Source organism: Aotus nancymaae, unplaced genomic scaffold (assembly GCF_030222135.1).
Source record: "Aotus nancymaae isolate 86718 unplaced genomic scaffold, 86718_ANA_hifiasm-v0.15.2.pri h1tg000014l, whole genome shotgun sequence".
NCBI classification, from domain to species: domain Eukaryota; kingdom Metazoa; phylum Chordata; class Mammalia; order Primates; family Aotidae; genus Aotus; species Aotus nancymaae.
The window spans coordinates 55,589,745-55,615,000 of NW_026988425.1; the positions used below are offsets into that span (position 1 = coordinate 55,589,745).

General features: G+C 38.6%; 1 protein-coding gene across 2 annotated transcripts in view; it reads left to right on the forward strand.

The window, feature by feature from the left end:
* The window catches only part of ZSWIM6 (zinc finger SWIM-type containing 6), a 217,752-nt gene that overhangs the window by 188,980 nt on the left and 3,516 nt on the right, over nucleotides 1-25,256 (forward strand). For both annotated transcript variants that reach the window (XM_064376011.1, XM_064376012.1), the window contains exons 6-13: nucleotides 2,403-2,579; nucleotides 2,852-2,998; nucleotides 6,769-6,915; nucleotides 8,311-8,571; nucleotides 18,516-18,651; nucleotides 21,781-21,938; nucleotides 22,574-22,737; nucleotides 24,484-24,565. In XM_064376011.1, coding sequence (XP_064232081.1) covers nucleotides 2,403-2,579; nucleotides 2,852-2,998; nucleotides 6,769-6,915; nucleotides 8,311-8,571; nucleotides 18,516-18,651; nucleotides 21,781-21,938; nucleotides 22,574-22,737; nucleotides 24,484-24,565 — 1,272 coding nt within the window. The remainder of the gene's footprint in view (nucleotides 1-2,402; nucleotides 2,580-2,851; nucleotides 2,999-6,768; nucleotides 6,916-8,310; nucleotides 8,572-18,515; nucleotides 18,652-21,780; nucleotides 21,939-22,573; nucleotides 22,738-24,483; nucleotides 24,566-25,256) is intronic.

The following is a 25,256-nucleotide window of genomic DNA, read 5'->3' on the forward strand; positions in this document are numbered from 1 at the left end:
TTTTTTTAAAATACCAGAATGATGGCCAATTTTTAATTTTAATTTTTTTAGTAAAAAAGTTAAGAATGTCTCCTTTTTACTTTTCTTAATTTACCAAGTTTTCCTTAATCAGCATGTATTACTATTATGTATACTTTATTAAAAATTCTTACAAATGTATGTATTTATCATTTTAAAAATTGATCAGGATAATTTCTCTTTTTTCAATCTTACTGCAAAATTGAATAACCACAGACATTCAAGATTTTAAGAAGTTGACTAATTTTGAAATCTGGTTCAACCAGATTTTTAATTATATATCTTTTTAGTTATTGTCTAGCTACATACTTAATTTTATGTTTTTCCCATGTTATAACAGGACTTTTCATTTAAATAGCATTTCATGAGTATTTAGCCCCTTTTATTGTCATTGGTTTTATTAGAGCTAACCAATGTTAAAAGCCTAGTGTGTGTACTCTACATTTCTCTAAACTTATACAGTCACATATAAACATGTGAAAGGTTCAGGTATTTATTAATATTTTATAAAAATGAAATCATGTTAACAGCTTGCTTTTATTATTAATACCACAGATGGTGAGCCAGATCAATAGGCAGACCTCTAATTCACTCTTTTAATATATGCATAATATTAAGTTGCTCTTTTAAAGTCTCGTTTTAGTTTTTAAATTTTGTTTCTAAGATTTGAGCTTAACAAAGTAAATGAAATGACAAAAGACACTTAAGTGAGGCTAAAAAACACTTAACGTGAGTGTTGAAACATTTGATCAACTGACTGTGAGAGGTCATGGAACCAGTTTCTTGCTGGGTATGGGTCTATTTATTCTGCTCAGCAAAAAAGCCCCAGTAGGTTCAAAAGGTCCTTAAATGTAGGGCTCTGCCTTCTCCCTCACAATTACTCTATCCATCTACCTTTAGTATGGAGTCTGGACGAGAGCCATAACAGATCATCATTATTTGTGCCTCTCAAATGATCTATCACATATGCATTTTGATATGTCTACCATTCAGGTACAGATATCTAAGTTGACCTGAAACCAAACTGAAGTAATGTCTCTTTGTTAAAGACCTGTCAAAAGCCTTTCCAAACCAGCTGAATTAGCTGAATTTGCAGTAAGGATATCTGTGTTTTGATCTCCACTGTCACTGCCTGGCCATGTGACCTTGGCAAGTCACTTTACTTCCCTTGTTTTTCAATTCCATCAGCAGAGTAGAGGGGTTGGAGCAGATGAGTTCTCCAGTCTCTTCTTCTCAACTCAGTTGTTCTTTGACTTTTGTTTTCCCTTATGTTTGTGCTCAGCCAAAGGTCCAGTGACAGGAAGATGAAATCTTACCAACTAAGGAAGCTCCAGATTTTCTTGTCCTTTAATTAAGTCTCAGAACAATGAGGGGTTATACTTGAACTAGGTTAAGTTAGCATAAATTAAAATAGTTTGCTAACCTGATTTCCAGTTGATTGCTAAAGTTTGTGCCACAGTCAAAGGTAAGTTTAGAATGGGAACCCAAGGGGTGGGCGTGCAGGTAGAATTCGAACCATATGATCCTTAGGAATTGAATAATCCCAGGAGTTGAGGTGAGAATATCCTTTATTCCCCAAACATTTCTTTTCTCCGTCAGGTCCTGAAACTTGAACCCTCTTCGGAGTGTATGCCTCTGCTCTTTTGTGATGCCCCGGCATACACTATGCTGGGGACATCACACCAGTCATGGAACCTGCCCAGGAGTCAGGAGGCAGCCTGTAGGGGCAAGGTAAGTGCGCTGGTTTGTTTTGTAGCTATGTTGTGTGGCTTTGTGAAATGTTAAATATATGCATTTATGCCCTTTGGGATATAAAGTGATATTTAAGCATTATATCCCAAGAAGCATAATAGTTTTAATTGTGCAAAACCGCACAATATAGTTAAAAAATACAACCAAAAGCACAACCCTTATGCATATCTTTAAAGGCTGACTGCATATTCCTGAAAGGTTCCATGGCTGGTGTCACATCTCTTGCATAGTGTTTGTGAGAGCTGTTGATCCCATCAGGGGCAGCCCACCACAGCACCTCAGAAGTGGGGAGCAGTGAGTTTTCATGTGATTTTTGTGCCGAGTGCCTCCTCTGAGTGTATTTGGCATGGAAACTAGACTTGACAATTCTTTTTGCAGGACGCCTTTAACATTAGCTTTAATGGCTGCAGAATGTTTGTGTTTGATAAACAAGTGAGTGAATGGTGGCTCTTGGGCTGACTTGCCTCTTAGTACTTAGGATGTGAGAGTATTCACCCTTCACCCTTCTGCTTAGGGGGTGCAGGACAATGTGTGTGGGTGTGTTCATGAACATCTGGCCACAGAACGGTATGACTGATTCATTCACATGTGAATAATAGCTGACACGGCTTTCTGAATTGTGGAAAAAACAGATTCATCGAACAGGCCACATCGGACAGTGTTCACCCGAGCCATCGAGGCATGTGATCTCCACTGGCAGGATAGCCACTTGCAGCACATTATCAGCAGTGACCTATACACCAACTACTGTTACCATGACGACACTGAAAACTCCCTCTTCGACTCCCGTGGGTGGCCCCTCTGGCATGGTAAGTGACCAAACCGGAAAGACATTTCCTTGACTTACTTCTTTGTTTAGTTTCTTTAGCATTACTGGAGTGGGAGGTGGAGAATTGAAGGATTCAATGGAAGATGGATGAATGCTGGCAATAGGAGCTGAGTTTTTCATTCAAATACAAGTTCAAAAATGGTTTCTCGTGTCTTTTTAATAGTATTTTGGGAGAAACATCTTACTATTAAATCCTGTTTTTATGGATATATCTGACAGTGGCAACTTTACCCCCTTGACTTTCTGTTTTAGAACACGTTCCTACAGCCTGTGCAAGAGTGGACGCATTACGTTCTCATGGGTACCCCAGAGAAGCACTGAGACTAGCAATAGCTATTGTTAATACATTAAGACGACAGCAGCAGAAACAGTTGGAAATGTTCCGAACCCAAAAAAAAGGTGAATGTGAAGGAGTTTGTTTCCATTGGAATGGCATTCTTGGTGATGACATTATTAGGTTTTGTGTTCTGGGAGAGATGGCTTTTAGAACTAGAACTGTAGAGATGGCTTTACTCACCATTCATTTAAAAATATTTAATGGCCAATCCGTGAGAAATTTGGGGCATTTTGTTCTTAGTTGAATGTTGTAAGAAAAGGTTTTTTTTGAAATATCTCAGGTTAGTTAATTTTTTAAGGGAGAGAATTTTCTTTATTGTTTTAATAACTATTTAGTATGTCTAAATTATTTAAAATGCATGTTAGCTAAATACCTTACTGTGTGGAAGTGCATTTTAATTCTAACAGTAAGAACACAGCCTATGCTTGAATCCCAGCAATCCTTAGGTCCCAGATGGGTACCTTAGGCAATCAGTTGACCTCTCTGTGATTTTGAATTTTCTTCTGTGGAATGAAGCTCAGTAGAGGACCTATCTCTTAGAGTTGTTAAGAAGATTAAACCAGTTAATTTCTGTAAAGCACTTAAAACAAAGCTTGGCACGATGTGTAAGCATTCTAAAACTTCTTAGCTGTAATAATTTCTGCATCAGGACATGTTATTAAATTTACTTAAAGTGACCAGAACAGAACTGGATTTTTCAGATTCTGGTCACTTGAATGACATTTGATGAGCTGTCAACTGAAAGAACACATTTAACTTCTCTTTATCTCGGTTTATTAATATTTTAAATTTTGAGTAACCATTACTGAGTAATAGTAATTGCAAAGGGTTGAATTATATGTGTAAGGCCTCTATCAGATAAAGAAATGTATATGCTTTTTCTGATTAATCCATGCACTTGTTCTTTCTATATGCATGTTTCTTTAGCAGGTTCGTTTTCACTCTGTGATTTATTTTTCATTAAGAGGGATAGTTTTAGTTGCTGGGTTTTTGTATTTTTTATTGTTTTAGTTATATTTTTGTTTTTAATGCATACTAGAGTACAACTAAAAATTGCTAAAAGGCTAGAGGTTGGAACAAGTGTCTGTTGTATCATTTAATGCCCTCTGTATCAAATGTATTATGAATATGAGTCAACACTGTCATTTCTACAGTGAAAAAAAGTCAAAAGTTACAACTGAACAAAAGAAAGGGGGAGGCTCAGATGGGATTGGAATGTGAGAGCCCTGATAGTCATGACTTGGTCCAGTTCATCATGTTCTTCATATTATCACTGGTGTGTGCAAAATTTATCACTAGGTACTTTGGAAAATTTTTCTGAAATCCTTCCTCTTCCAACACACACAAAGCTTATGGTTAAAGGAATTTGCTTCCAAATCGTATAAAGGATAAAACAAACAGCAAGAGTGCAGCACTTACACACTGTGCAGAAAGAGCCAGTTCATGATGATCAAATGATTTTTAAAATCCTTTTATACATTTTAGGAATAAATGTTGATTTTTAAAATTTGTTTAGTTAAAATGTTGTAGTAAAAAAGAAAAGTGTAAAAATGTTAGTTCCTAACTAACTAATGTTACCTAAACTTACAGTTAGATAAGTTATAGAATATGTTAACTTAGACTCCTTTGATTGAGATAATTCTGTAACCTTTAGGTCTAGGCCATTCTTAGACCCATTTCTCTTATATCTTGCAAGCTATGAAAACTTTTATTTCCAACCATTCTTAAGTATTACTAGGATTGCGTATTCATACCTATGTCTCTCCCTACTTTTGTTTTTGGTAATTGTTTTTTCATATTTTAAAAATAGGCTTTTCATAGCTGTTCTAAGTCTAAAGTACCATGACAGTTACTTGTTATGTGCCAAGATTAGTAAAGGGAATATCTTACACATTTTCAAAACTATTTGGCATGATGTGTTAACTTATTTATTCTCCCCCCCCCAAAAAAAGATTTATTTGATTTATTTTTGATTTCTCATATTTCCTCAATTTCCGTCACTTGACAATGTATTTGTTTATATAAGCACAACATTTCCCTTAGCCCCATTCATATATATATTTTTTAACCAAACATATTTATTTGGTTGTTTCTAGGAGTAGTGCTCATGTTTCTTTTTTCCAACGAATTGTTTATGAAAGCCAGAGACAGAAACTGAATAGAAGGACCTTTTCAAGGAATCTCAGACTCAACTTAAATTTTAATACATTGTGCCAAGCCATTTTTCATTTTTTGTTATTGTTGTTGTTGTCGTTTGTTTTTGGGACAGAGTCTCGCCCTGTCCCCCATGATGGAGTGCAGTGGCGTGATCTCAGCACACTGCAACCTCCGCCTCATGGGTTCAAGTGATTCTCTTACCTCAGCCTCCCGAGTAGCTGGGATTACAGGTGCCCGCCATCATGCCTGGCTAATTTTTGTATTTTTACTAGAGATGGGGTTTCACCGTTTTGGCCAGGCTGGTCTCAAACTCCTGACCTCAGGTGATCCACCCACCTCGGCCTCCCAAAGTGCCCAGCTAATTTTTGTATTTTTAGTAGAGACAGGGTTTCACCATTTTGACCAGGCTGGTCTCAAACTCCTGACCTCAGGTGATCCGCCCACCTTGGCCTCCCAAAGTGCTGGGCTTACAGGTGTGAGCCAGCACACCTGGCCAGTTTTTCATTTTTATGTACTGATAGTTGATTGCCTAAAACCAGAAGACTTATGAAAGGAACGTTGGATTCATAGAATGGCTCTTTAGATATTTGCAAGGCAATATTTTTCTTGTATATTTTATATAGTATGTAAATTTTATTATGTTTTCCTTTAAGAAGGAGCTACTAAAATTAGCTGGGTGTGGTGGCACGCACCTGTAATCCTAGCTACTGGCTGGGGGTGGGGGGTGGTGCAGGGGAGGTGCTGCTGCTGAGGCAGGAGAATCACTTGAACCCAGGAGGCAGAGGTTGCAGTGAGCAGAAACCGCACAATTGCATTCCAGTCTGGGTGACAAGAGTGAAACTCCATCTCAAAAAAAAAAAGGAGCTACTATTTATTACTTCAGTAACTCTTGCATTATTTACAACAATGGAATATATCTGAAACATTTATAGATTTATAGCTTGTTTTTTCTCAGCATTCTGCAGTTTAACTTGAAAGTGTTAATATTCTGTGAAGAAAATGAAAAGGATTTACTTCATTCAAATTACAAATAATCGTCTGTTATCATTCCCCTTTATGTCAAAGGTTCTCTCTTAAATGGCTTACAGATTCACACTAAGGAAGACTTTTATAAGGTGATAGGGGTAATTTAAGGATATCCATGTGGGAATACAAGTCTAACCCAGGCTACAGCTGCCTTCAAGTCCTCAACTTAGATGACCCAGTTAACACTGAGAGGTCTCTTCATTTTATGGTAGAGTTACCAATTGATAATTCCAATGGGACTTCTTAGTCCCCTCTAATGCCTTCTCCTAGGGAAGTGGGCGAGTTGTTCCTAACTTCTCAAAAGAAAATTTGTAATTCATTTCCCTATACAACATAATTTAATATTGTAAGTAGTAATGTTAGCTCAATACCTGAGACACATGAATTAAATAGATATTTGGGAGCTCTCCTGGGAATTCAGTACCGTTTATATTGACTTACAGATGAACCTTTAGAACTCAAAATAGTTGACAAGTTGGGGATTATGGTACCTTTTTACTGGTTTCTTAATTAAAGGGGAATTTCCAACAGAATTCAGAACTGATTTATCAGGATGCTGCTATTAAATGATAAAGCCTCTGTTACCCCCACTTCTTTCCCTTCATCTCCCTTCTACTCCCCCATCTCTCAATTCCCTTTTCTTACACAGAACTACCCCATAAAAGCATAACCTCGATAACCAATCTGGAGGGCTGGGTTGGACATCCTCTGGACCCTGTGGGCACTCTCTTCAGTAGCCTTATGGAGGCCTGCCGCATTGATGATGAGAACTTCTCTGGGTTCTCAGATTTTACAGGTAAAGACATTGACATTTGTTTCATGTGCTTTTCTTTTTCTAAACCCTGAATGACAGTAGTCATTGTTTTTCTTTACATTGTGTTTTATGGAGCCGTATAGTTAACAGTGCCTTTAGTTAGCAAGAGAGCAGGAAAATGGGCACTCTCATGCTTTCAGACAGGCTGCTACAAAACTGGGAAAAGTCTTAGAGTTGGTAGTTGGCAGCATGTGTTGAGAGTCTTAAAAATATTTATTCTCTTCTAACCAGTGATTCTGCATCTAAGAATTTATTCACATGTATGACTATTAGCGTAAAGGTATAAAATAAGGATGTGTATCTTAGCATTTAGAACTAGAAAATCTAGTTTTGGTGCTTTTCAAATTTGTCTTTGCATTGAAAGTGACTTGTCATGTAAATATTTTAGTCTACTTTAAGGGGGGAATGTTAAATGTCATTTAAAACTGTTTTACATGACATATTCCTTGAAAGCTGTGTTTTGAGATTTCACTTTGACCCATTGAAACTTCAGAATCATACCTCAAAAGACTGCCTGAGGGCAGTGGGTGGAGGTAAGGCAGGGAGTGAGGATGTCCCTTTGTTGCTTCCACGCTGGGTGAGCTCAACTCTTGTCCCTTCATAATTTCCCCTGTAATAGTTGCCTTCATGGACTGTGGGTAACCCAAACACTGTCAGGAGGGTGAAAGGTATGAGTCTGCATTAGCTTTCCTTATGAGTTTGATGATTGAATTTGTTATAATTTATAAAAGCACTTGCCAGGCACAGTGGCTCACACCTGTAGTCCCAGCACTTTCCAAGGCAGGTGGATCACCTTACGTCAGGATTTTGAGACCAGCCTGACCAACATGGAGAAACCCCATCTCTACAAAAAAAAAAAGAATGGAAGCACTTTAATGGAGACAAGAGTGTTCAAAGAATCGTTGCTCTTGTGATAACTGATGACTCTTGAATAATAAAAAGGACGTTGAAATTGGGTTATATATGTTGTGCTCCTTACTGTTTTTATTATAGAAACTTTTTGAATGCCAGGATTTAAGAAGTGGTGACTGCAAGTCATCATGTAATTTTACTGTTTTGTAATTAAATTTTATTTTTTCTCTTAAGTATTCTTAGTTCATATTTTCTTACATTTATAGTTTTCTTTGGAGATTTATTTTCAATGGGAGAAAAGTATTTGTAATGTTATATCCCTCAAAACATAAACATTTAATCATTCATGGTCATTTTTAAAAAGATACTGGAGAACTGTACTTTAGCCTAAAAAACATGTTTTCTGGCTTTCTCATCATTAGCAATAATTCATTTGCTAGTACTGGGAAGTATAAATATTTGTACTTATCATATCATCTGCAAAAGTAGTTTCTGAACTCCGGTTTCTTTTGTGGCATTTTGCAGAGAATATGGGACAGTGCAAGTCTCTGGAATACCAGCATCTACCTGCACACAAATTCTTAGAAGAAGGGGAATCCTATTTAACGCTGGCTGTGGAAGTAGCCCTGATAGGGTTGGGACAGCAGCGTATCATGCCTGATGGGCTGTACACACAAGAGAAAGTTTGCCGGAATGAGGAGCAGCTCATTTCTAAGCTTCAGGAAATTGAATTGGATGACACACTGGTGAAAATTTTTCGCAAGCAAGCAGTCTTCCTATTAGAAGGTAGCTTGATAAAGAAGTTTTCCACTTATTTAGCCAATTTGACTTAGGTGCTAATCTTTCTTTTTTTTTTTTTTTTTCATTTTTTTTTTTTTATTGCATTTTAGGTTTTGGGGTACATGTGAAAAACTTGCAAGGTTGTTGCATAGGTGCATACGTGGCAGTGTGATTTGCTGCCTTCCTCCCCTTCACCTATATCTGGCATTTCTCCCCATGCTATCCCTCCCCAACTCCCCACCCCCCTCTATCCCCCACCTCCCCCCCAACAGACCGCAGTGTATAGTGCTCCCCTCCCTGTGTCCATGTGTTCTCATTGTTCAACACCCACCTATGAGTGAGAACATGTGGTGTTTGATTTTCTGTTCTTGTGTCAGTTTGCTGAGAATTATGGTTTCCAGGTTCATCCATGTCCCTACAAAGGACGCGAACTCATCGTTTTTGATGGCTGCATAATATTCCATGGTGTATATGTGCCACATTTTTCCTGTCCAGTCTATCATCGATGGGCATTTGGGCTGGTTCCAGGTCTTTGCTATTGTAAACTGTGCTGCAATGAACATTCGTGTGCATGTGTCCTTATAGTAGAATGATTTATAATCCTTTGGATATATACCCAGTAACGGAATTGCTGGGTCAAATGGAATTTCTATTTCTAGGTCCTTGAGGAATCGCCACACTGTTTTCCACAATGGTTGAACTAATTTACACTCCCACCAACAGTGTAAAAGTGTTCCTATTTCTCCACATCCTCTCCAGCATCTGTTGTCTCCCGATTTTTTAATGATCGCCATTCTAACTGGTGTGAGATGGTATCTCAACGTAGTTTTGATTTGCATTTCCCTAATGACCAGTGATGATGAGCATTTTTTCATATGTTTGTTGGCCTCATGTATGTCTTCTTTTGTAAAGTACCTGTTCATATCCTTTGCCCATTTTTGAATGGGCTTGTTTGTTTTTTTCTTGTAAGTCTTTTTTAGCTCATTGTAAATTCTGGATATCAGCCCTTTGTCTGACGGGTAGGCTGCAAAAATTTTTTCCCATTCTGTTGGTTGCCGATTCACTCTATTGACTGTTTCTTTCGCCGTGCAGAAGCTGTGGAGTTTGATCAGGTCCCATTTGTCTATTTTGGCTTTTGTTGCCAATGCTTTTGGTGTTTTGGTCATAAAGTCCTTGCCTACGCCTATGTCCTGAATGGTTTTGCCTAGGTTTTCTTCTAGGGTTTTTATGGTGTTAGGTCTTATGTTTAAGTCTTTAATCCATCTGGAGTCAATTTTAGTGTAAGGTGTCAGGAAGGGGTCCAGTTTCTGCTTTCTGCATATGGCTAGCCAGTTTTCCCAACACCACTTATTGAACAGGGATTCCTTTCCCCATTGCTTGTTTTTGTCAGGTTTGTCAAAGATCGGGTGGTTGTAGATATGTTGTGTCACCTCCGACGCCTCTGTTCTGTTCCATTGATCTATATCTCTGTTTTGGTACCAGTACCATGCTGTTTTGATTACTGTAGCCTTGTAGTATAGTTTGATGTCGGGTAGTGTGATGCCTCCTGCTTTGTTCTTTTTGCTTAGAATTGACTTGGCTATGCGGGCTCTCTTTTGGTTCCATATGAAGTTTAAGGTGGTTTTTTCCAGTTCTGTGAAGAAGGTCATTGGTAGCTTGATGGGGATAGCGTTGAATCTGTAAATTACTTTGGGCAGTATGGCCATTTTCACAATATTGATTCTTCCTGACCATGAACATGGAATGTTTCTCCATCTGTTTGTGTCCTCTCTTATTTCGTTGAGCAGTGGTTTGTAGTTCTCCTTGAACAGGTCCTTTACATTCCTTGTTAGTTGTATTCCTAGGTATTTTATTCTCTTTGTAGCAATTGTGAATGGCAGTTCGTTCTTGATTTGGCTCTCTTTAAGTCTGTTATTAGTGTATAGGAATGCTTGTGATTTTTGCACATTGATTTTGTATCCTGAGACTTTGCTGAAGTTGCTTATCAGTTTCAGGAGATTTTGGGCTGAGACGATGGGGTCTTCTAGATATACAATCATGTCGTCTGCAAATAGAGACAATTTGACTTCCTCCTTTCCTAATTGAATACCCTTTATTTCCTTTTCTTGCCTGATTGCTCTGGCTAGAACTTCCAGTACTATATTGAATAGGAGTGGTGAGAGAGGGCATCCTTGTCTAGTGCCTGATTTCAAAGGGAATGCTTCCAGTTTTTGCCCATTCAGTATGATATTGGCTGTCGGTTTGTCGTAAATAGCTTTTATTATTTTGAGATACGTTCCGTCGATACCTAGTTTATTGAGAGTTTTTAGCATAAAGGGCTGTTGAATTTTGTCAAAGGCCTTCTCTGCATCAATTGAGATAATCATGTGGTTTTTGTCTTTGGTTCTGTTTATGTGGTGAATTACATTTATGGACTTGCGTATATTGAACCAGCCTTGCATCCCCGGGATGAATCCTACTTGATCATGGTGGATAAGCTTTTTGATGTGCTGTTGCAATCGGCTTGCCAGTATTTTATTGAAGATTTTTGCATCTATGTTCATCATGGATATTGGCCTGTAATTTTCTTTTCTTGTTGAGTCTCTGCCGGGTTTTGGTATTAGGATGATGTTGGTCTCATAAAATGATTTGGGAAGGATTCCCTCTTTTTGGATTATTTGGAATAGTTTCAGTAGGAATGGTACCAGTTCCTCTTTGTATGTCTGGTAGAATTCGGCTGTGAACCCATCTGGACCTGGGCTTTTTTTGGGTGGTAGGCTCTTAATTGCTGCCTCGACTTCAGACCTTGTTATTGGTCTATTCAGGGTTTCAACTTCTTCCTGGTTTAGGCTTGGGAGGAGGCAACTGTCCAGGAATTTATCCATTTCTTCCAGGTTTTCTAACTTATGTGCATAGAGTTGCTTGTAATAATCTCTGATAATGGTTTGAATTTCTGTGGCATCTGTGGTGATATCCCCTTTATCATTTTTTATTGCATCTATTTGGTTATTCTCTCTTTTCTTTTTTATTAGTCTGGCTAGTGGTCTGTCTATTTTGTTGATCTTTTCAAAAAACCAGCTCCTGGATTTATTGATTTTTTGTAGGGTTTTTCGTGTCTCTATCTCCTTCAATTCTGCTTTGATCTTAGTTATTTCTTGTCTTCTGCTAGGTTTTGAGTTTTTTTGATCTTGCTCCTCTAGCTCTTTCAATTTTGATGATAGGGTGTCAATTTTAGATCTCTCCTTTCTTCTCATGTGGGCACTTATTGCTATATATTTTCCTCTAGAGACTGCTTTAAATGCGTCCCAGAGATTCTGGTATGTGGTGTCTTCGTTCTCGTTGGTTTCGAAGAACATCTTTATTTCTGCCTTCATTTCAGTGTTTATCCAGTCAACATTCAGGAGAAAGTTGTTCATTTTCCATGAAGCTGTGCGGTTCTGGGTTGGTTTCTGAATTCTGAGTTCTAACTTGATTGCACTGTGGTCTGAGAGACTGTTTGTTATGGTTTCCATTCTTTTGCATTTGCTGAGGAGTGATTTACTTCCAATTATGTGGTCAATTTTAGAGTAGGTGTGATGTAGTGCTGAGAAGAATGTATATTCTGTGGATTTGGGGTGGAGAGTTCTGTAAATGTCTATTAGGTTTGCTTGTTCCAGGTCCGAGTTCAAGTCCTGGATATCCTTGTTAATTTTCTGTCTCGTTGATCTGTCTAATATTGACAATGGGGTGTTGAAGTCTCCCACTATTATTGTGTGGGAGTCTAGGTCTCTTTGTAATTTTTTAAGAACTTTCCTTATATATTTGGGTGCTCCTGTATTAGGTGCATATATATTTAGGATCGTTAGCTCTTCTTGTTGCATTGATCCTTTTACCATTATGTAATGTCCTTCTTTGTCTCTTTTGATCTTTGTTGCTTTAAAGTCTATTTTGTCAGAGATGAGAATTGCAACTCCTGCTTTTTTTTGCTCTCCGTTTGCTTGGTAAATCTTCCTCCATCCCTTTATTGTGAGTCTTTGTGTATCCTTGCATGTGAGGTGGGTTTCCTGGATACAGCACACTGATGGGTTTTGGCTTTTTATCCAGTTTGCCAGTCTGTGTCTTTTGATTGGGGCATTTAGTCCATTTACATTTAGGGTTAATATTGTTATGTGTGAATTTGATCCTGTCATTTTGATGCTAGCTGGCTGTTTTGCCCATTGGTTGATGCAGATTCTTCGTTGTGTTGATGCTCTTTACCGTTTCATGTGTTTTTGGAGTGGCTGGTTCTGGTTGTTCTTTTCTATGTGTAGTGCCCCCTTTAGGAGCTCTTGTAAAGCTGGTCTGGTGATGGTGAAATCTCTGAGTTCTTGCTTGTTCACAAAGGATTTTATTTTTCCTTCACTTATGAAGCTTAGTTTGGCTGGATATGAAATTCTGGGTTGAAAATTCTTTTCTTTAAGGATGTTAAATATTGGCCCCCACTCTCATCTGGCCTGTAGGGTTTCTGCTGAGAGATCTGCAGTGAGTCTGATGGGCTTCCCTTTGTGGGTAACCCGACCTTTCTCTCTGGCTGCCCTTAGTATTTTCTCCTTCATTTCAACCCTGGTGAATCTGATGATTATGTGCCTCGGTGTTGCTCTTCTAGGGGAATATCTTTGTGGTGTTCTCTGTATTTCCTGGGCTTGAATATTGGCCTGCCTTGCTAGGTTGGGGAAGTTTTCCTGGATAATATCCTGGAGAGTATTTTCCAGCTTGGATGCATTCTCTTCGTCACATTCAGGTACCCCTATCAAACGTAGATTAGGTCTTTTCACATAGTCCCATATTTCTTGTTGGCTTTGTTCATTCCTTTTTACCCTGTTTTCTCTAATCTTGCCTTCTCGTTTTATTTCATTGAGTTGATCTTCTACCTCTGATATCCTTTCTTCTGCTTGGTCAATTCGGCTGTTGAAACTTGTGCATGCTTCATGAAGTTCTCGTGTTGTGTTTTTCAGCTCCATCAATTCACTCATATTCCTCTCTAAGTTGTCCATTCTCGTTAGCATTTCGTCAAGTCTTTTTTCAAGGTTCTTAGTTTCTTTGCATTGGGTTAGAACATGTTCTTTTAGCTCACGAAAGTTTCTTATTATCCACTTTCTGAAAGCTGATTCTGTCATTTCCTCACACTCATTCTCCATCCAGTCTTGTTCCCTTGCTGGTGGGGAGTTGTGCTCCCTTGTAGGAGGAGAAGTGTTCTGATTTTGGGTGTTTTCATCCTTTTTGCGCTGGTTTCTTCCCATCTTTGTGGATTTATCCACCTATCGACTTTGTAGTTGCTGTCTTTCTGATTTTGGTAATTTTAAGTCTGCAGCAGCAGAACTCATAAACCCCCTTTTTCTTCCCTCCCGGTGTTCTGTCCCGGGGATTTAGGGAGTTATGATTTTCCGCTGTCTTGTTGTTGCTTTCCCTGCCCACAAGGTGGCAGCCTAGTCGCACTCAGCCTGTAGAGGCTTCGCTGAGCTGCTGTGGGCTCCGCCCAGCTTCCTTGTGAACTTTCCTGCCGTCTTGTTTATATGGGCGTAGTTAGAACTGTTTCCACTATGATGGCCCGCCCCTGTAGTGAGGGAGTCTCTGTAGTGGCGGGTTACCTTCCTTGTGGCAAATTGCCCTAGGAACTGCAGGGTGTGTCCCAATGGAGGGCGCCCCTCCCCCACAGAGCTGGACCGACCCGGGTTCAGTTGTGTTTCCTGAGGCGCTTTCTTTGCCCAGGAGTCTCCTGTCTTGTCTCCCTGTTTCAGCTCCCCTTGCTGGTTTACCGGGGACTCGGTTTCACTCACTCTGCAGGAGGAGCCACTTCCCTTGCCTCAGGGCACAGGCCGAGCAGTTGCGCCAGTCAAACCAGCCACGCTGGCGACCCGTGGGGCTCTTTCCCCTGTGAATCTCCTGGTCTGTGGGCAGTAAAAATCCGCTGCCCAGTGAGCCGTTGCTGAAGCGGCGGCTCTGAGATTCGTGGCGCGTTTTTGCCCAGGGAATTTCCTGGCTTGACTCCCTGTTTCAGCTCCCCTTGCTGGCTTACAGAGGACTCAGTCGCGCTCACTCTGCAGAAGGAGCCGCTGCTCCCTGCCTCAGGGTGCAGGCCTAGCGGCGGCCGCACCGCTCAAGCCAGCAGCGCTGGCGACCTGTGGTGCTCTTCCCCCTGTGAATCTCCTGGTCTGTGGGCAGTAAATATCCGTCTGGAAATGCGGCGTCCACTCACCCTCTGCGCTTTCTCTCGGAGCTGCATTCGCGAGTTCCTCCTAATCGGCCATCTTGGATCTCTCCCTATCAGGTGCTAATCTTTCTTATGTTAAGAGTACTGTCTGAATGCATTTCATATGGTACTCATCCTGATTGCTATAGTCATGGAGTGTCAAAGACATGTTCACTGTCTAAAAAATAGTGTCATTGAATAAAAAATCGTGGATGTTTAGATATGTATCATTTGATTTCTTTGGTTATGTATGATAGCCTATTACAAAATAACCCCATTTAATGCCACAAACCTTGAAAAGGATCTGTTTCATTTAGGCTATGTTGTTTGTGAGATAAATGCAGTTTTGATATTTAGTGAGTTATTATTGGCAGCCATGTTCCTATTTGCTTAATCAATTAAATAATAAAACAGCAATTGGCTGTCCTTTCTCCAAATTACTGGCGGTTACATGACACCTGGGTTTTAAATATGTCATATGCACACGCTAATAAAGGACTGAAGGCTGCAGGTGTGAATTTCCACTGCACCAACTAGTTATTTCAGAGGATTCATTAGGCACAGATTCATCAAGGAAAAAGTTTCATAGAATCTCTGAGGCACGGTCTAATTTCCTTCTTCTCATAAGCTTAAGTTTTAAAGGGCCTAACAAATTTTGGCTGACAATATTTTTCAGATTTTTTTTTTCCTCAAAAGTAAATGTAATTACTGTGGTAGTGTAATCTTTTGTGCAAATTTAGGTGGTGTCTAACTGATAAAACTGCATCTATTTCTCAAGTACATGTGTGTTGTTATGGGATTCTCTGTGATTGATAGGCTCATAAAGTATGTTATATTCATCTTATATTCAGAACTACTACATATAGGTAAGGGATTTAGAGAAAATAACATTTTAGCACCCCTTTTATTTGTCCAAAGCAAAAGATCTACTTAAAAGAAAACATTTTCTTCAAACATGAGTATAATATGTTTTAGAAATGCATTTTAAAAGGAAAATGCTCTTTAGGTAAACCTTAATAGCATGCTTAATTTTGGTAAAAATTTCTAATAGTAATTTTTTGAAGCACTCTTCTGGAGCTGTAAAGATAAAAAGCCCATCTTGACAAATTTCAAGAGTGATCCTGATTCTTCAATTGCTGTTTTCTTTCAATTTTCTCCCATATAATTTCTTTTCCTATAAGCATTGTCATTAGTCACAAACATGTAGATGCTGTCTTGTCACGGGCTATACTGACTGACTTTTGATTTCCCTTATACTGAAGTTTACAAAGAAGAACTATGGTTTTCAAAGTTGATAATGTGTGGTATCTGTTTATATTTACCTTCCTAAATGTATCTTCATGTTCATTATTCATTAATATTTTGAACTTTGCCCTGGTTTTGATTAGTTCATCCCTCCCGTCAAACATTTTTGAGTACTGTGCCTGAGACCGAGCACTGTTGACTCATCTCTGCCTCCTCTCTTTTCCTGACCCTGCAAGGCCCACAAAAAGTGAACAGGTGCAGGACAGGAGACAGTTCAAGGTGGGGAGGCCACAGGGCCATTTCTATAAGTGCTAGAAGATTGAGAACTCTGTGACCAAATTGACTACATGAGGCCACCAAGTTCTTTGTGCAGTTACACTCTTTGCAAATGTTAGAGGCAAATTAACAGGCCCAGATATCTGAAAAGAGGAAGCAGTCACCGAGTATTGTTGCTAGTATTAATCTCTCCTGGCCACAATATTGAATAGATAAATTAGCATATGGAACAAGCACCTCTGGGGAAACTTGGTGCCAAATGTCAGGTTTTCATTATTCAGTAGTACTAGAGTCCAGGAGTAGTACTAGAATCCAGGAATTACACTAATTATTAATCCACAAATAATTATTTGATACCTGACTGAATGTTTTACTTGTTTAGTGGTATCTAGCAAAGAATTGATTATGCATCCTGGATCTCCCTGAATAGTACAAAAAAAGTAACTTGGTGGTTTAAAGGAAACAGTGAAAGAGACTATAGATTTGCCGCAATTAGTCCTTAAGTAAAATAGTGTCTTAGACCGGGCTACCATAACAAAATACCACAGATTGGGTGGCTTAAATAGCAGAAATGTATTTCTCACAGTTCTGGAGGCTGGGAAGTTTAAGATCATGGTGCCAGCCTCATCATTGGCTTCTGATGAAGGCTCTCTTCCTAGCTTGAAGATGGCTACCTTTTCTCTGTGTCTTCACATGACAGACAGATCAAGCTCTAGTGTCTCTTCTTATAAGGATACTAATCCTGTTGGATCGGGACCCACCTTTATGACCTCATTTTACTTTCATGCAGGCCCTCACTCCAGATACAGTCACATTGGGGCTTGGGGCCTACACATGTGAATTTTGGAAGACATACATATTTAGTCTGTAACAGTTAATGACTTAAATAGTGTAGCCTTGCTGTATGAACAAAAGGTGCAAGCATAATGCTATATGAACTTCTGAAGTATATCAAATCACTAAAACATTTAAAATTACAGATTAATGGATTTGGTAAAACTAGAGATTTAGATTAGATGTTAGTTTAGGTGAAAAAATTTGTATGATTTTTAAAGTATGTAAATAATGAATAATTCAAAAATACTAACAAAAAACTCAGCTGAATTAAAAAATAACCTCCATTAAAATGATCTGGAATGTATTGTGCTCATAACCAACCACCAATTCAGTAACTGCTCTTACCATTCTTCTGAACCACATTTCTTGCATTCTAAATCTTTACCAGACTGATTTTTCTCATGGAAAACAAATACAGCATGTCCTCTGAGCAGTAGTGTCATCATTCATAATTCTAGAAATCATGAAGCAGATGTTACCCAAAGGTGATGTGGAAACTGATTAAACACTTTATAGTAACTAAACCTAGGAATAAGTATTCTAAGTGTAAAGCGGTTGAACTAACCACTGTGGTCTCCTTTCAGAATTTATTTTAAAAGTCTGTATATTGCCCTTCTCAAAGCAGCATTCAAAGAGCACACAGGGGAAGTCGGCTCTGCCACCATGCCTGTCAGAATTTACTAAGAAATGAATTTTGACAGCCTAAATGTAATTTTGCTTTTAAAATTGGCTTTATGGAGCCCAAAGAGTAGTAGATTTCCAGTTACTTTAATTTTTTTCTTTTGCCTATGGTACATATCGAATGGGTAACTATTCTTTTTAGTAATAATCACTTTCTGGGAATTAGTATCTGTTGCTACTAATTAGAGCAACAATGTGTATAGTTAGAGAGTTGTGGTTCAGAATCCTCCCACACCTCTCACCCCTGAAACAGAGTTTTCTGGAAACCTGGCATATTTGTGCCCCTAACCCTTCTTGGGTCCAGGGGTAGGTTCCATAGTTAAGCTGTGGTGTTAATCTGCATTTGTAAATCAGGATTCTCTGATGCCACCCACTGAGAGGATGTTACTCAAATGCAGCAAGGTTTTATGCTATAGAAGAGGGTTCCTTTCTCTGAGGCACATGTGTTGTGAATGCTCTTTGCCCCTGAGTTCTGTGTTTTTCATTTAATAGCTATGGGACAGTTGGGGGTTTGTTCATGAGGTGAAATCTATAAAAGGGATACTATAACCTGAAGAATCTTTATTGACTAAGAATTTTATTCGTTTCTATGTTATTTACATGAAATTCTTAACTAGATTAACTTGTATATGTTATAACTTTACATGTCATTTTAAAAATACGCTTTACAAGATGTGTTAGTTCATTTTTAGGAATGTAAAATGAATATGCTCTCTTCCCACAGCCGGACCATATAGTGGTTTAGGCGAAATAATCCATCGGGAGAGCGTTCCAATGCACACCTTTGCCAAGTATCTCTTCACCTCTCTCCTACCTCATGATGCTGAATTGGCATACAAAATTGCACTGAGAGCAATGCGGTATGTATTCACAGCCCAGCTGGGCAGAGGCAGGCCACATTCCCACTGGGAAGCATGGCTGTTAACTGACTTATTCCTTCATGTTTCTTATAGGCAGGAGAAAAGCTAAAGAAACTATTTATGCTTCCTGGATCGTTGTGGAGATGACTTGTTTGTTGGCTTGTTTTGCTTCTGTCTAAAGTAAGGGAAGAATTATCCTTGCTGCTATCAAGACTCAAGCACATTGTGGCTTTTTTTTTTCTTTTTTTCTTTTTTTTTTTTTTTCAGTTGAAACCTTCATAAATAATTGTTTTGAAAACAATTGATTTTTGAAACAGTTGTAAATAATAAATATACTTAATTGAATATAATTGAGGGAGACCTTCACACCTGCTATAATTCCATATTCTATCAGTAGTGCAGGAAAGCAACTCCCTGTATTACCAAGGCACATCTGCAATAACTGGGGGCTGAGAGGGGGTGGGACGTGCATTTAGCAGTGAAGGAGTCACTATTAGGGGTCCTCCAGGATCTGCCTGACTCCCTTCTGACTGCTTCCGTCTCCTCATCGGTCTCCTTTTCAGCAATAACAATTAGAATATGTTGTTCTCTACCACCCACCGATTTCTACATTCTTTTAGAAGTTATTTCACATAATAATTATTTTTATCACAGATTTGTTGAAGGTGAATATTTTAATGTGTTCAAGATTATATTTCAATCTTACATGAAACCTTTAAATTTTGAGGACTGAAAAGAAACAGCCATCTTTTTTAAAACGTCGACTTTTTCTTTTTCCTTTAAAAAAAATTAATAAAATACTCCTACACCTCTAATGAAAAGTACAAATTAGACATCCTTATAATCACCTAAGGACAAGCCATGTTATAGACCTAAAAGCTTGTGTGTGCTGATTAATAGTTTGATCTCAAGAAGCTTTTCATCAAAGATTCTATGTCTGTAATCAGTGAAGTAGATTCTAAAATGAATCCTTGCCTATAAATTACCAGTATCCCCAAAGTTACTCTGTTCTGAAAGTATTGGATGTAGCTTATATCTATCAGGAGGCCTCTTTTTTATGCAATAATAATGTATGTATGTATGTGTCTGTGTGTACACCTATGTGTCAGTGTGTTTTAAGGCTGACATCCTGTAATTTGACATGCTTTCCTTGGCAATATAGAATGTTACTAACCTGCTAGAAAATCTTTATAAGTACTCTTTTGTCTATTTTTAAAATACCAAAAAATAAGTCAATAACAAACATCAACAAAAATCCCCCACCAAATTGCATTATACCACTTGGTTTATATTTTAGAGCACGATTTTATGATAAGTAGGTTTCTATTCTCAATTTTGGAAGCTGAAATGGAAGCTGTCTTATGAAGACATATGCTCAGCTCTATACTTACTCAACGCTGAGGAATTCTATTCTTGTTTTAAAGGGAAGATGTTAATATTATGATGCCACCAGATGCTGTTGCTACTACCACTGGCAAAGTTTAAGGGTAAAATAGCATAAAGTTTCTGTGTGGTTCTGGCTTATGTAATGGTATATGCCAGGCAGAAAGGCTTGCTTTTCTAACACTCACAAACTAATTTATATTTGTCCTTGGTTGCTGCCAAGGCAGTTTCTTCATGGGGAATACTAGCAGAGTACAGGGGAATTTTTTTCCACCTTCTCTCTTCTGTCTGCCACTACTATCCTGCCAAACAAAGGTCTTCCATGGAAGGCAGGTAATGTGCCCCAGCAGGTATTGTGAGGCAGCCCAGGGAACAAGAAGGAAAAGAGAAATGTTGCTCACTTGCTTCTTAGTCCTTCTGGAAGAGGAAGGCTGAGGAAGGCCATTTTCGACACTCATTTTCTCATCTTCCCAGGGATATTGATTAGTTTCTTCTACAGTAAGTCTGGCAAGACCTGCCTGTGAATACAAGGATATTCTGAGTTTTAAAAAAAAGCTAAATAGCAACTCTGCCAATATTCTTACTACTTAACTGCCTATCTTGCCACCTTCTCTAGTGCTAACATCTTTTTGCTCCTCGATAAAAAGAGAAGAGAATGAGCCATTTGGCTTACCAGAGCAATAATTGCTCTTGGGTGGGGCCTTGAGGCCAGCATCACTCCCAGACGCAGCTGACTCTCCTTGGTCTCCAGCTCTTATCTTATTTCATAGTTATTAAGACTGGTGTTTTTGAATGAAGCCCAGCATTTTGATGGTTGTAAAGAAATTATTGTAGTTTTAGGTACTCTACTAATCTTTTTGGTACTTATATTTAGAATTATGGGCTTTGTTTTTAGAAATATTTTTGTCAACATACTCTTTTTTTATTTGTTTGTTTTGAGAGCAGGGTTTTGCTCTGTTGCCCAGGCTGGAGTCCAGTGGTGTAATCATGGCTCCCAGGCTCAGTCGATCCTCCCATCTCAGCCTCCTAAGTAGCTGGGATTACAGCACATGCCACCACACCCAGCTAACATATTCTTACTAAAAAATCAGAAATCACACTGAATTTATGCAAAACTATCAAGGGACAGACACTTAGGTTGCATTTATCTTCTCTAATATGGTTGGTAGAACATAGTATAATGTCACATTCCTGAAGTCATAAGAAACTAATTGTGCAGAAAGTATGAATGAATGGAAAGGAGGTTATTTTCGTTTTACTTCCCTTCTTGTTTTATGTTTAAATAGGTTAATCTTACTCATCTTAAGTATGCACTGCTCTTTGAATGTGATCTCAGTCTTAATTATCCATTTCACTATCAGTTTCTGTTGATTTATTTTTTGAGTCATACGATTCATAATTTGTAGGTAAACATGAAGACCTGTGTTTAAAAGTTCTTTAGTGTTTGCATGTCTTAATTTCTTTGAATATTGTAATTTTTTTAATGGTGCTAAAGAAAGAAAACCTCTTGGGTTTGGGTGATGAGCAATTAACAAGGTTTGGATGATGAACAGTTATTATTACCAAACAACTGTCCAAAAGTCTAAATATTTCACATCTAGACAGCAGAGTATAGCTGTACCAGCCCTTTCTCAATTAGAGGCGTGAATATCTACCCAATCCTCTGGCTTCTGCTGGCCAGTCTTTCTGGCCAAGGAAATGGACAAGAAATAACTTGGAGCCACCTTCCTTGTCTTCTCATTATAGGTTATTAGTATTGGAATCTACTGCTCCATCTGGAGACCTCACCCGCCCACACCACATTGCATCAGTTGTTCCCAACCGCTACCCTCGCTGGTTCACTCTAAGCCACATTGAGTCCCAGCAGTGTGAGCTGGCATCCACCATGCTAACTGCAGCCAAAGGTACTGTACTGTCCTGAGACCTCATAATTGTTTCATTCATTTGCCTGGGGTTTTTTTTTTTTTTTTAAAGTCACGTTTTCTATCAAATTCTCAGTAGTAGTGTTAATGTCAGAGAGACTGGAGAGATCTTTTTCTTTAGATGTTAGCTTTTAAGGCAAAACAGGTGGCATTTTCCTCATTTACCTGCATCGTTAACTTGCTGCCAGCAGAGTTCAGGTTAGTTACCATGCCAAGAAAATATACATGGTTGAAATTCAGAAGCAGATTTAAAAGTTAGGTTATGTTTTTTCCTTCCTGAAATAGTCACCAAAAATTCCTAAGTAGGAACTAGGAGAGTTGTTTGCTGTCTCATGTTGGCTCTGGTTCATACGTGCTTTGAGTCATTGAGGGTGTGTCTCGGTGTATCTTTTTTTGTGAAGCCGAGATTCATAGACATTGCAGTAATTATGGGAGCCCTAGTTGTAACACCTGTACCATCTGTGAACATGTTAGGTGAATTAACTTGTGCTTTCTGTTCTGTTTTGTTTCTTTTCTATCCCCTCTGTGTATGTGTATGGTTGTATGGTTTTTGTTTGTTTGTCTTGCTTTGCTTTGATTTGATTTGGTTTGGTTTGGTTTTCCCTTGTTCATTGCAGGCGATGTTCGGAGGCTGGAAACAGTATTAGAATCCATCCAGAAAAACATTCACTCCTCATCACATATCTTCAAGCTTGCCCAAGATGCATTTAAAATAGCAACTCTCATGGACAGTTTGCCAGACATCACTCTTTTGAAAGTGTCTCTGGAGCTGGGCCTGCAGGTACATGACTGGTAGTCTTTCCTGGGACATCAAAGACTGCTAAATAAAGGCACCTCTTAGGGTTGTTTTTGTTGGATTGGATTTTTGAGTGCAGGTAAATGACTCTTTGGAGTACAGATCTGTTAGACGTTAGAAGAGAACTGTATTTCAGAGCCATGGTCACTCCCAGCTGAACCAGACTGCTATGTAAGGTGCAGGGACTGTACATTTAGAAGCCTAATTTGTGTCTTTCAATTACAAAAACCATTTTCTGAATTGCAGCCTTAACAACACTGCTTCTCCTTTGAGTGAAGGGAGAAGAATTATTGCTGACAAGAGACTTAAATAAAGCTAGCATGTATAGTGAAGATTCACTTGCTAGGGTTAAATTTTTAGAGGAAGTGTAAATTTTTATTGATGTTTACATTTTCATAATAGATGGACAGTTATAACTCCTTTTAATAACTCTGAGAAAAATAGGTAAAGGAGGGGTGATTGGGCCAGAGTCCAGTTTTAGAGTTCAGCAGAACAGAATACCAAGAACATTTTGAGTTAGTCATGCAGATAGATATTTGCTTCCTTACAGTTTCTGAACAGATTACGGTATAAACCAGGAACTAAAAAGTTTGTTTCTATTTTTCTCATGGCATCTCTATTAACATTTGCTTTTTTCCCATTAAAAACCAATGAGCAAAATTGTTATACCCCATTTACTTAACGTATGGGGAGTATATCCCCTGATTGAATAATAATCTGATATTTTAGTTAGGGATTCTCCCTTACAGTGACTAATAATGTTTAAATACTAGGATCACAGAAAAATGCACCTACCACTGTAACATAGAGTACTGTACAAGCAAAGGGTTTAGAAGATTGCTTTTAAGCTACACAATGGTAAATCAGAAGTTTTTTTTTTTTTTTTTTTTAATTCTTGTTATTTGGCTAATTTTTGTCACCATTTGCCTCATCTTAGAGGTGATGCAGAAAGCACCATTAGCGTGAGCTTTCTGGTTATTTGGAATTCTTGGTAAATATGAGATGCATGAGAGCTTAGTCCTTGCCTCGTGCTTTCTAGAACCTAAGAAGGAATCTCACAGACCCTTTGTATTTCCAGAACCTAAAAAGGAATCCCACTGGGCCTTTGGGGATATGATGTCCCTGGATATTTTGAATCTTAAAGAATGGGGGAAGTACGAAGAGGTAGATATGTTTATTTAGGGACTTCCTGTTAGAAAACAAAAAACAAAATCTGATCGCTAATGAAATCAAGGATGATTTTTTTTTCCCCCCATAAACCTGGTACTTCCATGGTCACCAGAAAAGAGCAGTCAGAGATTGAAGGAATAATTTAAATGATTATTTTAAAATACCTCTTTTTCCTCCTGAGAGTTCCTGGTTAGAATGAATTCACAGGAACCTCAGAAATAAAACTATGGAATGTTAAATCCGGGGAGGGAGAAGGGGCATGGGCTGTGTTTAATGCTCCAGTCCAGCCCTGTGATTTTGTGGCTGAGAAAAGATAGAGTAACTGATTCAGATACTACATCTGGTCAGTGGGCCTCTTGCCAGGAGGAGAATGTGGCTGTGACAAGGCCATCTGGGGTAGCCATGGACAAATCCAAATTCATATGTAGAGTTTTGTTCTAAATCATGCTTTCATCTTCCTTGTGGTAGACAGTAGGTATGCCTTATAGTTTATCCCTTTTGTTTTTTTTTTTCATTGACTCAGGATAATTTTCCAAACATTTTGTTATCCTGTTTTTATAGGTTATGCGAATGACACTGTCAACCTTAAATTGGCGACGGCGGGAGATGGTGAGGTGGCTGGTAACATGTGCTACTGAAGTCGGTAGGTAAACTCTGGAGCAGAAGCTTTCCCAGGTGCCTCATGGTAGGGTTTAACTTGTCAGTTACAGACACATGAACATTTTCACTCTTTTACCTTGACTTCTCCAAGGCTATTGCTCCTTCTAGCAGTCTACAAGGGCTCCCTTCTCCCCAGCCCCATACCCCTAATCTTCAGTTATACATAATTGTATTTTTCAACTTTGAAATGATCACATTTGTGACGCTCCAACCTCTTATTTTAAATGGTATAAGTCAGTGAGTAAACTATTTTTATTTAGCTCATACATATAAAGTACCTGGTAGCACTGTTTCTTCTTCATCATCTGAAGGTATCCAGCAGAGAAGTGATGACCACTGGGTGTGGTTTAGGTGAGCTTCCAGATGTGTAAGTAGTTGTTGCTGGCCATAAGAAGATTCCCTGGCTGCCCATAAGCTGCCATTTGTGAGGCCCTTCAGCTGTTTCCCCACTGCAACAGTAGATCAGTTCAGAAGAAAACTACATTCCCAGTAAGAATGCCAACAGAAACAAATGGTTGCTGTTTAAAATAAATGTTGGTTAAACATTCTTTTTTCTTATTTGCATCAGAAAGGGATACATACTTCATGCTGATAAAACACTGCCATCCCAGTGTTTAGATATGACAGCATATACTATAAAATTATTACTATTTTTCTTGCACTAATTTATAATG